The sequence below is a fragment of the Nycticebus coucang genome, chromosome 2 (assembly GCF_027406575.1).
Source record: "Nycticebus coucang isolate mNycCou1 chromosome 2, mNycCou1.pri, whole genome shotgun sequence".
Taxonomy (NCBI): domain Eukaryota; kingdom Metazoa; phylum Chordata; class Mammalia; order Primates; family Lorisidae; genus Nycticebus; species Nycticebus coucang.
The window spans coordinates 76309329-76323286 of record NC_069781.1 but is presented as its reverse complement, the minus strand read 5'-3'; the positions used below and the strand labels follow the sequence as shown (position 1 = coordinate 76323286).

Sequence of the window (13958 nt, the reverse complement as noted above, 5' to 3'; positions counted from 1 at the left end):
GAAATAGAAGATTTAGAGGATTTTGTGTGACAGAGGACCTTCATTGACTTTTATCCCCCAATAACATGACAAAGAATTCAGATTACTTCTTCTACTATAAGTAGTGTGATAGTTAATTTTATGTGTCATTTTGACTGGGCTATCGTGCCCCATTTTTTGCTTAAACACTACTCTAGATATTACTGTGAAGGTATTTTGTAGATGAACATTTATAATTAGATTTTAAGTAAAACAAATTAACTCTCCAAAATGTGGGTGGGTCTTATCTAATTGGTTGAGGGCCTTTAGAGCAAAAACTCAGGTTTTCCACAGAAGAAGGACTTCTTCCTTGATAGAAACCCTGCTGGAGCTTGTAGTCTACTGGCCTGGCCTGTAGATTTTGGACTTGCCAGGCCCTGTAATCACGTGAGCAAATTCTTTAACTCAAATGACACTCTCTCTTTCTGTCTAGATATAGATAAATTTTGATATAGAAATATAGATATCCCATTGGTTCTGTTTCTCTGGAGAACCCAGACTAATACAAGTAGATCTCAAACATCATTTCTATTTTATCACAATCCTAGATTAAAAATATCTACAAGTTCTACTTTACTTCCCAGTACTTGCCTAGGGTAAATCAAAGTGTTAGTCATTTCAGTTCCTCTAAAAGTTTCTTCTGGGCAGTCAGCTGAGAGCTAGAGCTGCTGACTGCATTACCGTGATAGCCAGCAGGTGACATTTCTAATATTCCCTTTTTAAGAGGGGCAGATTTATGAGTCACCTTGGGTGGCATAGTAATCCCACAGCTGTGTAATGTTTGTAAGGAACTGAGAGTCCCTTATGAGCCACAGTGACCCAACTTGGCAGGAACCCAGCACCTATTTATGGCCTGAAATACAGGGGAAGAGGTCACAGGAGGTGGTTCTGTCTTCTGGAACTGAGTCAGACAGATAACACTCCAGGTCAGAGTTAACCCAAAGTCTGATTTACTGCAACATGGTTTCTGAATGACTTCCTGGGGGCCTAACCGAACTACTGTGATTCCTTTGTTGTTATCCAAGGTTTAGTCATTTAGAAAAAGAGGAAGGAACTAAAGAAGGTCGATAATTAAAACAAAGACTTAAAAATAGAAGAAATACGCAAGGAAAAGGACAAGTGTAGTCCAGCCGAGGTAGAAACAGAAACGTGGAACCACCACCCTGCTCGGATAGGCGCTCCCTTCATGTGCTGTCAGAATACTTCTCACGCTGCACCATCAGCCATCTAGAGCTAGTTTCTTTCTTTCTTTTTTTTTTTTTTTGTAGAGACAGAGTCTCAATGTACCGCCCTCGGGTAGAGTGCCGTGGTGTCACACGGCTCACAGCAACCTCTAACTCTTGGGCTCACGCGATTCTCTTGCCTCAGCCTCCCGAGCAGCTGGGACCACAGGCGCCCGCCACAACGCCCGGCTATTTTTTTGTTGCAGTTTGGCCGGGGCTGGGTTTGAACCCGCCATCCTCGGCATATGAGGCCGGCGCCCTACTCACTGAGCCACAGGCGCGGCCCTAGAGCTAGTTTCTTTTTTTTTTTTTTTTTTCTTTTTTTTTTGTAGAGACAGAGTCTAACTTTATGGCCCTCAGTAGAGTGCCGTGGCGTCACACAGCTCACAGCAACCTCCAACTCCTGGGCTTAAGCGATTCTCTTGCCTCAGCCTCCCGAGCAGCTGGGACTACAGGCGCCCGCCACAACGCCCGGCTATTTTTTTGGTTGCAGTTTGGCCGGGGCCGGGTTTGAACCCGCCACCCTCGGTATATGGGGCCGGCGCCCTACCGACTGAGCCACAGGAGCCGCCCAGGACAAATCCCTGTGCCATTCATCCTTGTCCTCTTTACACCTATTCAATACCTGGTATATAGCCGGAGCTTAGAAAGCATTCACTGAGTGAATGAACTAGAGGCTACATAAAGTCCCTGATATTCATTATCTAGAGTATGCAGCCAGAATTACTTTTCTTCCCATCAGTGAGCTTAGCAAACACAGCATGATCTGGCACCTGAAGATATTTATTTCTAAACTAGCCTTAAAATAGACATGCAGTTTCTGGGTTTGTAAAATCTTTTGGACAAGAGTCCTGATAATTTCTGGGTGGGTGGATGAGTGTGTGTGTGTGTGTGTGTATACTAGTTTGCCAGGGCCGCCATAACAAAGCACCATGGACTGAGTGGCTTTAAACAGTTTATTTTGTCATAGTCCAGGAGGCTAGAAGTCTATGATCAAGATATTGGCAGGGTTGGTTTCCTCCCAGACCTCTCTCTCTGGCCTTCTCTGTATCTCCTCACAGCTTTCCTTTTGTATCTGTCTGTGTCCTAATCTCACCTTCGTAAAAGGAACAATCATGTTGGATTAGGACCCACCCTGATGACCTCATTTAATTTAATTATCTCTTTAAAGGTCCTGTGTCCAAAGAAATTGATAGGCACATTCTGAGGTACGAGGGCTTAGGAATTCAACATATAAATTTCAAGGGGACACAAATACACATACACACATAGAAGATGCACAAAATGTATAGATAAATATTTTCACAGCTTTAAGTGCACAAATGGGATATGTTTGTATCTATTTTATCTTAATGTCTTCTCTCTGATTGCCTAGAACCCTTCTTTATCTGTGAAAGAACATGAATCAGAAGATAAGCTCTCTTTATTTTTCCTCTAATTAACAGATAAACTAACTTCAGACTAGTTTTCATTCTCAATTAATTCTCAATTTTCATGAGATAGATTTGCATTTACCTCAATGTTTTATGTCTCCTTTTAGAATTCTTGAAAGCTGAAAGGAACAGAAATGTAAGAGGCAAAAGTGGCCCACAGCTTCTGGAGGACTGGCTGGATCTGGCATCTATCGCCAACATATCCTGCATTACCTGATAAGGAATGGTTGTTGTAAAGATATATGGTTAAAATGACAGACGCAGGGGAAAAGCACCTCATGCCAGGTTCCTATTTTCATCTGATTTTCCAGAATCACATTTAGCCCCTAAGTAGTATCACCACATGCTGACTTATGTTGGGCCCATTGTACCCTTAATTTTTTTTTTCTGCCCTTGGTAGAGTGCTGTGGCATCACAGCTCACAGCAACCTCTACCCCTTGGGCTTAAGTGATTCTCTTGCCTCAGCCTCCCAAGTAGCTGGGACTACAGGCCCACCATAATGCCTGGTTATTTTTTTGTTGCAGTTATCATTATTGTTTAATAGGCCTGGGTTGGTTTCAAACCCACCTGCCTCAGTGTATACGGCTGGTGCCCTAGCCACAGAGCTACAGGCGCCGAGCCATGTACCCTTAATTTTTAAAAACATATTTATGTATAACTACTTATTTCCTGGTGTTTCAACAGACTTGTGTTTGCAGCCATTTAAGTTAAAATTAGAGATCGAAGTCTGTAAACTATTATCTACACATAAACAAAAAACAAATGGCATCAATCTGTGAGACAGCTCTGTCCCTGCAGGGACAACCTCTACCAAAACATAAACTAGCAGCTACTCAGGGAGCTCTCTTGATGCTCCACTGCTGGGAGAGGGTATTCAGGAGTCACATCTGTGGGTCAGCCTGGTATCTGACCCTCCCTGCCTTTGCCCTGACCAAAGAGGCAACAACAAAAGGCAAATGAGAGAACTCAGCTCATCTCTAGTGCTCTAATACCATCCAGGCATTCCTGTGACGAGCCAGTAATCCACTGATAAGAAGAGCCTGTTGCTGAAAATCTTGAAAATTGAATGTCTAACAGTCTGATTCTGACCTGTGGCTGGTTACTCCACTCTGATCCTTGAATGAATGGTTCTGATCTCGTTAACTTTCTGTCTTCTGGCCCTGGACCCAGACTACAAATACAGTACTCTAGTTCTTGTCATCACTTGGTTATTTATCTGTAATGGAGTGGGGAAAAAAGGAATAACAACTACAACACCATGGCTCATAGTTACCCAGCAAGCTTTCTACCTACTCATTCAGAACAGAATATAAAGAGAACAGAAAACTAAACTTATTTCATTTATTTATTTTTTGGAGACAGACTCTCACCATCTCACCCTGGGTAGAATGCCATGGTGTCATAGCTCACAACAACCTCAGACTCTGGGGCTCAAGCAATCCTCTTGCCTCAGCCTCCTGAGTAGCTGGGACTACAAGTGCCTGCCGCAATGCCCGGATATTTTTTAGACAGGCTCTTGCTCTTTCTCAGGCTGGTCTCAAACTCCTGAGCTCAAGCAATCCACCAACTTCGGCCTCCCAGAGAGAAAACTAACCTTCTTATCCCACACATTAAGACTGAGGAATCTCCACTAATAGATATGTGGATGGGCCACACCTTAGCTTCTTGAGGGGTTTCATCATCAACTATCAAATCACCTGTAACCTAATCATCCCTTAAACCAATCACCTATAACCTAATCATTCATTGACCATTAATGGGTAAGTCCTGGAGCGCTGCTCAGCAGCACTCACTACCTTTGCCCTACAGCTCCACATCACTAGATGGGGTTAAAATTGTGCCGTGATGGACACTGAATTTGGGGTTATAAAGACAAATCTCAGCTCACAGTAGCTGCATCCTCCAAGCAAGTTAGTGAACTTGCTTTGTCACTTTATCAAAGCAAAATAACCAGTAACTAACCCCTTAAAGAACTGAGGATTAAATGAGGATTCATTCCATCCACTAGGCAATATATATTTGTGAAGGGCATATAAAGTGCCAGCCACAGTTCTAGGATCTAGGGATATATCTTTGAATAGCCATGGTGGGACTTACATGTTGGTGGGGGCTGGGGAGATGTGGACAATAAGTGAATTAGTAAATAAATGAGCAGGGCTAGGGGAGATGGTGAGTAATATAGCCTGTGGATGGACGGCTTCCCCAATGAAAAGACATAGACACAGAGCATAGAATGAGGCAAGAGAATGAGATATGCACGGATGAAAGGGAAAGAACGCCCCTGACCCTGAGAAGAACAGTAAATGTGGACACCCCTAGGCAGGAGCATGCATGTCCTACTGGAAGAACCACAAGGAGGAAGGTAGAGGAGGCAGAGTGAGCCAGGTGAGATGGCAGAAGGTACAGGTGGCCTTATATCATATAGGGCTTTGCTGCTAATGAATGAACATTTAGATTTTATTCTCTTATAGGAAGTGGTTAGCTGATTTGAACAGAAGAGTAAATATGAGCATACATGAGTTTTAGGAGCACATTCTGGTTGCCATGTTGAAACAGACCAATAGACAAAGACTGGAAGCAGTGAGCCCAGTGAGGAGACCATTTAGGGGTGGGGAATCTGTGGCCTCAAGACCTTCCAAATCCCCAAATGCATGCCATCACCTGAATCCAAACTTCACAGAACAAATTCCTTTATTAAAAGAATTTGTCCTGTAAAATTTGGATTCAGTCAAACGGCCCCACTTAAAGATCGAGAAGGCCACATGTGGTTAGGAGAATCAGATGGAATCAGGATTTTTTTTTTAGGTAGAGCCATTAGAATTTGCTAATAGATTCAATGTAGATATGAAATAAAGCACATGGTACATAGTGTTATTCAGTACATGTTGATTTAGGGGTCCTCCTCTTGAGAGGCATCCTTCTCAAGAATACAGATCTAAAGGACTTAAATCATACCCAGGCATAAACCCCAGAATGAGGACATAATGGGCTCGTAACCAAGATCGGCAGTGTCACCTTAACAAAATAGCCCAGTACCATTGCCAACAAGATGAGACAAGACCTCAAAAGTTTTAATATGGCTAAAGGGATGTGTCAGCCAAATGGGGGTTTCCTAGATGTAGAAACATATATAAAAAGAAAATTATAGAGGCAGAAGCTGACTGTACCTTTCCAAATTCCATCCAGAATATGGGAGCCTTGGCCAAATGATTTCAATTATTATGGTTCCATTGGCAGAGCCATCTTTATGGAAAGGATTGATATAGGGAATTACAGCCAATTGACTCAAGTATTCTGGACCTTTGCAAAAATAAGCCTTGTTGTGGAGATGGATGCTGACTGCTTGGTAAGCATGGCAGGTAATAATAAAGGAAATCTGGCTATTGCAAACACAGAGTCTGGCAGACGCCTATTAACAGGACAGAAGTCAACAATCATTGTTCCTTGGCTCAGGTGAAAGAATTGTGATCAAACATAAGTCCTTTCTTCTATTGAAGCCTAATCTGTATTACTTATCACCTTTAAATTAAAGGCCAATAAGACTTGTCATGCATAGATGTGTTTGGATAAGAAAACAGTATAATAAATTTGTGCAATCTTAGTGCTAGGTGGTGAAGAATTTAATGGATTGTTTTCAGTGACTGAAATACCAACATTGAATTTTATTAGCTATAGCATAATTCAGTTGAAAAGAAAACTGTTTTTTTTTTTGTTTGTTTGTTTGTTTTTTTGCAGTTTTTGGCCGGGGCCGGGTTTGAACCTGCCACCTCTGGTATATGGGGCCAGCGCCCTACTCCTTGAGCCAGGTGCCACCCAAAAGAAAACTGTTCTTTGAAAATGTATCTTATTGACTGATCCTAGAAAATATGATGTTCTTGTTAATGCATAAGATTTACCAACTTTCAGAAAACAAACAATCCCACATAAATGGATATTTCAAGTGATTATTTGCAACTTGCAGGTATGCCAAAACTTTGGATACATTGACAAAAGTAATTCTGAAATAGACTATACTCTTCCTTGCCCCCTTAAGCAAAGGACACTGAAGATAGTTCGTAGTGACTGAGAATCAAGATTATTAATATTTAGTAATCATGATGCCCTCAGGAACCACTGGCCTCAATGGAGGGACATATCCCTGCACTAAATGGCCACTTTTCAAAATAAAATATTATTAATGGTTTGTCTTTGGTTTTTCCCTAAGCAACTACTTTTTCTTTTGAATGCGATTGGTAATCTGACTTTGTAAGGTGCTAGGAGCAGAATTGTGTCCTCTCCCAAATGCATATGTTGAATTCCTAACCAAATATTAATGTGCAGATATTTACAGGTAAGGTGTTTCGGGAGTACTTAGGGTCAGATGAGGTCATGAGGGTCTTCACCCCATGATGGGATTAGTGCCAATATAGGAAGAGACATGCAAGAGCTTGTTATTATTCTCTCTCCATGTGCACACGCCAAGAAAAGGCCATTCAAGAAGGGGGCCATTTGCAATACAGGAAGAGAGCCCTCACCAAGAACCTGATAAGACTAGCACCCTAGATCTTGGATTCATAGACTCCAGAACTGTGAGAAATGAATTCCTGTCACTTAAGCCACCCAGTTCATAGTGTTTTGTTATGGCACCCTGAGCTGACCAGACACAAGGCAACTATACTTCCATTCCTGATTCAGTTGCTTCTAATGTCCTGTGACCTGATTGATTAAATTTTGTTTAAACATCTGAATATGATCCATAGGTACTATTTCATTGATTTTTAACTGCTCAGGTACCATCATTACCTACTTTCAAACTCCAAGTTAAATTTTAGCATTTGGAAGTTCAGTATTCGTTTTCTAGGCTGCTAATAATGAAAAACTGTCTAACAAAATTAATGTGATGCAAGCCATAATTGTTGGGAGGTTTGTGTGTGTTTTTTTTTAATTTAAGGAAAGAGGGAAAGTGTTCAATTGTCCCTGGCATCTGAGTTAAGAGAAGAATCTTAAAGCTCTCTCAGACTTAAAGAGAAAAGAATTCCCTTTGGGACGGATTTTTGTTGTGAATGATTGAAGGATTAGAAGAGGAAAGTAAACAGAAATGTAGATGCTAGCATTTATTTTGTCTTCAGGGCTAGAGTTAAGATGGTATTTTTAGATGCTAGCCCTTCCTCTGAGATTGAGAGATTTGGGAGCAAGGGAGGACTGTTGCTAATGAAACCTCTAGAATAATAAAAGCAATTAGTATGCAGTTCACACCAAACATATTATTACTGTGGTTGGGTGACAGATAAGTATAAACTGCAAAAAACTATTATTCTCAGAGTAAATAATGTAATATTTATTCTAAGTAAGAGAAGCTAGATGCTTGTAGGGATCTGTCTCCCAGAGCTGTTTTGCTATGATTTTTTATTTTTCATTTTATATTTTATTTTTTATTTTTTGAGACAAAGGCTCACTTTGTCACCCTCAGTAGAGTGCTGTGATGTCATAGCTCACAGCAACCTCAAACTCTTGGGCTTGAATGGTTCTCTTGCCTCAGCCTCCCATGTAGCTGGGACTACACACATCTGCCACAACACCCAGCTATTGTTAGAGCCTTGCTCTGGCTCAGGCTGGTCTCACATCTGTGAGCTCACCTGCTTCAGTCTCCCAAGTGCTGGGATTACAGGCATGAGCCACCACACCCAGACTTGCTATGACTTTTCAGAAGATGGCTTAACAACGAGTGACTAGGATGGGATCAAGAAATACCTCATGGGAAGCCTGCTTAGGAGATGACATTTTAAGATTATCAACTCCTAATAGGGCTCTGAACAGAAGAAAAAAAAGGACGCTATGAGTAATGACTTATTTCATGTACATTTTATGTCATGTATATATTATGAGGGTTCCAGATGTAAGCAAGGAAAGGAAATGGAGATTAGTAATAAAGCAAATAAAGAGACCATTTACTGATTTCAACTTCCACCTTTGGAGAAGAGCCAAACACGTCAGATGGGTAATATACTTAATGAATACAAATAATCTGTGGGCCAGGTGCCAAAACTTTAGGAGTGGCAATCAAAAAATAAAAAATAATAAAAGCAAGAAAGGAAATGACCTGACTGCTCCTGGTCTGTCTTATAAGCAAGGTTCTTATGTAGTGCAGTTAGGTGTTTGCTATCTCTCTCCCCAGCAAGTTTTATTACCTGACCAAGCATAGTAGGTTAGACACAGCAGGGCAGCTAGCAAACATATGTGTAAGAAATAGCTGCATTTCTAAGACAGTTTACTAAGCACTCTCACCTAAATTATTACAATAGCCTCTAAGAGAGTTTGCATTATTCTTCCTAATCTATTGATAAGGAAGGCAAAACTCTTCTTTGTCCAAGATCAAACACCTAAAAAGGTTCAAAAACAGGTCTCCAACTCAGATCTGTCTCCAAATTCATTTCCACTGACTGTATGAAGATAATACACACTAAACTGAGAGGTATGTTGACCTTAGAGCCTTGGGTTTGAACACAGCTTGGCAACACAATAAAAATTAGCTTCACGGTAATAATCCAGATCCAAATTATTACTATCACTATATTTTCCATTTCCTAACTTATTTCAGATGCCTCAGTCCACCCAGAAGTATAGTAATATTTTGGCTTAGAAAAAATATCTCATCATATGCCCCCTCATGCACCATTTATTCACTGGAAAAATAGGTGTTTGTTCACATGTTTTTTGACTACCATTTATTGCACAGAGAGTTGTCTGTGAGTAGCACCTAAAAAGACAGCTTGTTTGCAATGAATGACGAGTAAATTTCTAGTGGAGTTCAAGCTTATGGACCAGCAAGACCAAATGCGTTTAGTGAGATTGAAAATGCCACTAAAGACTTTTCCAAAGCACATATGAGAATCACCAAGTCACTCTCATCTGTGTCAGTAGCTTAAATCAGAAATAATTTCAAAGGCTACCTTTACATGGAGATTTTGAACAAAGATTTTGTTTACCAGAAATTTCTATCTATGATCCAATTTTCAACCTGGGGTATTTTCTATTCTGTTCTATGAGACATTCTTTATAGCCACCTTGCCTTGCCTCCACCAAAAGGTCATGAGGAATTTCAGTAACTTCCTTGGGCTACTTTAACCTTCTTACTTAAATAATTAAGTTTGACACTAACATGTGGTCATCTGTAATTTTTTCCTACACAGATGCCTTTTATTTTTTATCAAGATGTCACCGTTCCTGAGGATGAGGACTATGTACTGTATCCTTAATATTATAGCAAAACTCTATAGACAAAGTAACTTCACCAGGTCTTTAAAATAGTGGGAATTTAGAGAGAATGAACTCTACAATTATAGAACAGTTGCGAAGCCAAATAGAGCATGGCAACCTGTAAGTTAAAAACAGCAGGAAGCCTCTATGATGCTTATGGATGAGGAAGATAATAGGAAGAAGAGTGTAGCAACAACTCAGGCCCTGCCAGTGAGACCTAGGATATGGAAGAGTTGGAGCTACTGTTACAGACATCACAGGAAGCAAAAATAAAGGCAAAATATCTTGACTTCTCTTCCGTACTCTTACCTTACAACTTTCTACCAGTGCTTCCTTTTGGAAACCAAAGAGTGGGAAAGTGTCTATTTGTAATGTAATTCTGAGAAGAAAAGATGTAAAGAATAGTTACAAAAAGAAGCTAGCAATTTACAGAAATAGCAATCAATAAATTCTTACTGGGAGATACAGGAATCAATGAACCCCTGTGCAATCATTGTATATTACAATTCAATTTTCCCTTTAAAATTGATTAGTATATCAGGGAAAACCCTTGAAGAAATCGGTCTGGGCGAGTATTTTATGAGGAGGACCCCCCCGGGCAATTGAAGCAGCTTCAAAACTACACTACTGGGACTTGATCAAACTGAAAAGCTTCTGCACAGCCAAGAACACAGTAAGTAAAGCAAGCAAACAGCCCTCAGAATGGGAGAAGATATTTGCAGGTTATGTCTCCAACAAAGGTTTAATAACCAGAATCCACAGAGAACTCAAACATAGTAGCAAGAAAAGAACAAGGGATCCCATCACAGGCTGGGCAAGGGATTTGAAGAGAAACTTCTCTGAAGAAGACAGGTGCGCGGCCTTCAGACATATGAAAAAATGCTCATCATCTTTAATCATCGGAGAAATGCAAATCAAAACTACCTTGAGATATCATCTAACTCCAGTGAGACTAGCCTATATCACAAAATCCCAAGACCAGAGATGTTGGTGCAGATGTGGAGAAAAGGGAACACTTTTGCACTGCTGGTGGGAATGCAAATTAATACATTCCTTTTGGAAAGAGATATGGAGAACACTTAGAGATCTAAAAATAGATCTGCCATTCAATCCTGTAATCCCTCTACTGGGCATATACCCAGAAGACCAAAAATCACATCATAACAAAGATATTTGTACCAGAATGTTTATTGCAGCCCAATTCATAATTGCTAAGTCATGGAAAAAGCCCAAGTGCCCATCGATCCACGAATGGATTAATAAATTGTGGTATATGTACACCATGGAATATTATGCAGCCTTAAAGAAAGATGGAGACTTTACCTCTTTCATGTTTACATGGATGGAGCTGGAACATATTCTTCGTAGTAAAGTATCTCAAGAATGGAAGAAAAAGTATGCAATGTACTCAGCCCTACTATGAAACTAATTTAGGGTTTTCACATGAAAGCCATAACCCAGTTACAACCTAAGAATAGGGGGAAGGGGGAAAGGGACGGGAGGGAGGGGTGAGTTGGATAGAGGGAAGCGGATTAGCGGGATTACACCTGCGGTGCATCTTACAAGAGTATATGTGAAACTTGGTAAATGTGGAATGTAAGTGTCTTGGCACAGTAACTGAGAGAATGCCAGGAAGGCTATGTTAACCAGTGTGATTAAAGTGTATCAAACAGTCTGTGAAGCTAGTGAATGATGCCCCATGATCATATCAATGTACACAGCTATGATTTAATAAAAAAATAAAACTGATTAGTATAAAAGACAGCAGTATGAGAAACCATTTAAGAAATCTGTAGAATAGACTTTTGCTCCTGGTAATGGTAGATTTGAGTCAATACTCCTGCTGACTAAGGCATACACCCCAACACTTACTCACACACACACATATTCTGCTTGATGGCACTGGTGAGCTGGCATGATAGTAAAGATCCAATGTCTGAGATTTTCCTTGAGGGTCATTTACCAATTCAGGGAAAGGCAGATAAAAGGGATAAAGTCACAAACACTGAATTCTTGGGTTTGGTAAGAGATCCTGAGACAACCCACAACCTTCTGGAGAACCAGAAGTGGAGTGGCTTTCTTAGGAACTTGGGGTCAACGTTGAATCATCTTCATCCCTAAAATTGGATTATGATAATGCCAGATGCAAAAACTGCCCAACACTAAGAAGACATAAACCCTCCCTGCAGGAAGAAATTATCATAGACACCAAATTACTTATACAAATAATTTTTCAATGCAATTTCTGAAATTTAATAAAGTAATAGCAGGAAGACAAGAATAGGCAACAACAGAAACAACATATAATAGAAACAGATCCACAATGGATCCAGATATTGGGCTTATCAGGCATAAACTTCAAAATTATTATGGTTTCTTGACAATTCCTGAAAGTAGGTGATGGGGCCTTCTAGATTCATATAGTTTTCTCTAAATTTCAGTGTATATCATAATTTTTTATTAGAAAAAAGAAAAAATTCTTGAAACCAATCCAAAGACAATATTAATTGGCTCTTTTGTTGTTGTTGTTGTTGTTGTCTTATCAAGAACATACTGAATACCATTGCCTGGAGAAATACCGTATCATCTCTCTGGCATTCATTGGTATGGCATGAATAGCAATGAAACATAGACAACATAAAAACAAAACAGTATATACTCTTTCAAGGAAATGGAATTCAGATCAGAATAGAAATAATTTTTTAAAAGACATATTGGTTATAAAAGGACTAAGTAAAATTTTTATAATTGAGAAACATGATAAGCAAAATTAAGACATCAATAAAACAGTTTAGAGCAATTTACATGCAGCTAAAGAGAGACTTAATAAACTATAGCTAGCAGACAAGATCAGGAAAAAACAACCTCTGACTAAAGCATAAAGAGACAAAAAGTTGGAAAATACTTCTAAAAGAGGGTAAGAGGATAGAGAAAATAGTGAGAAACTCTAAGATACTTCTGAAATCTAAGAGGAAAAGAGGAGAAGGAATGAAACTAAAAGGTAAGTTGAAGAAATAGTCTCTGAAAATCTCCCAAAATGATGAAAACAACAGATTGTAGGTTCAAGAAGTTCTATAAACTCTAACTACAATAAGTAATAAATTTAAGGAATACTTTAAAGTTTAAATTACCTATTTAATGAATGAATGAATGAAAATTATTTCCAAAGAAGCAATGAGACAAAAAGACATCTTCTCAAAAGAAAAAAATAAAATCTAGATGTCAATGAAATAATTTTGTCAAAGTGTCTGCCTTTTCAGAGGGGGAAGGAGTGATGAGGAGGATATAAGAGAAGGACTTCTGGCTTTCTGTCAATGTTTTCCTTCTCGACCAAGAGTCATTTTGCAATAATTTGTGAGCTAGATATTTATATGTTTTGTGTACTTTTCTGTCTGCTTGTAATAATTCACAATAACTTTAAAAAAACAGATTGCATAAAAAGAATTCTAATTATTTAATAATTATATATAACTCTCATACTGCCTGATGTCTATTTGAAAGCAAACTTTACTGTACTGTAAAATTTTAAAGTACAGAAGGAAAAGGCTGAATATTTGAAGGTAAAAACTTTCAGGAGTCCTAGGTTTGCAGCTAAGATCACCTAACCTCATCTTTCTTATATACGATCCTAAAAAACCCTAGCTATGAAATACTTTCCAGACTAGTGCTTGCTCCCCATCCCTCCACCCCTCCACAGCCTCCCCGCGTCCCTCTCCCTCACTCCCTGTCCCCCATGTAGCTCTTCCAACCTCACTCCCTGCCCCTCCTCAGAAAAAAATAAAAAGAACTCTGGTTGTGATGCATGAATAAATATGCTAACCACAAAAGAAGTCATATCAATTATATGTCAAACATGCTTCCAAAGTGCTTGGTTGAGTTGTTTGAAAGTCACTTTTCTCCAAGCCCTTAAGTATCCACCATCCACTCTTCGTTATTATTTGTCAAAATTTAATAGACAAAGAGGAAAGAATATTTAACATTAAACCAAATGTAAAGGATCATTAATTTTGCTATCTTAGATTATGTATACTTCTCTATAATAAAATG

At 39.4% G+C, this 13958-nt stretch overlaps 1 protein-coding gene across 1 annotated transcript in view; it reads right to left on the bottom strand.

Annotated features, from left to right (window-relative positions):
* Nucleotides 1-631: 631 nt before the first annotated feature.
* LOC128597108 (uncharacterized) overlaps nucleotides 632-13958 on the bottom strand; it is a 47779-nt gene continuing 34452 nt past the window's right edge. Inside the window, exon 4 of the mRNA XM_053607168.1 lies at nucleotides 632-733. Within this exon, the coding sequence (XP_053463143.1) occupies nucleotides 632-733 (102 nt within the window). The remainder of the gene's footprint in view (nucleotides 734-13958) is intronic.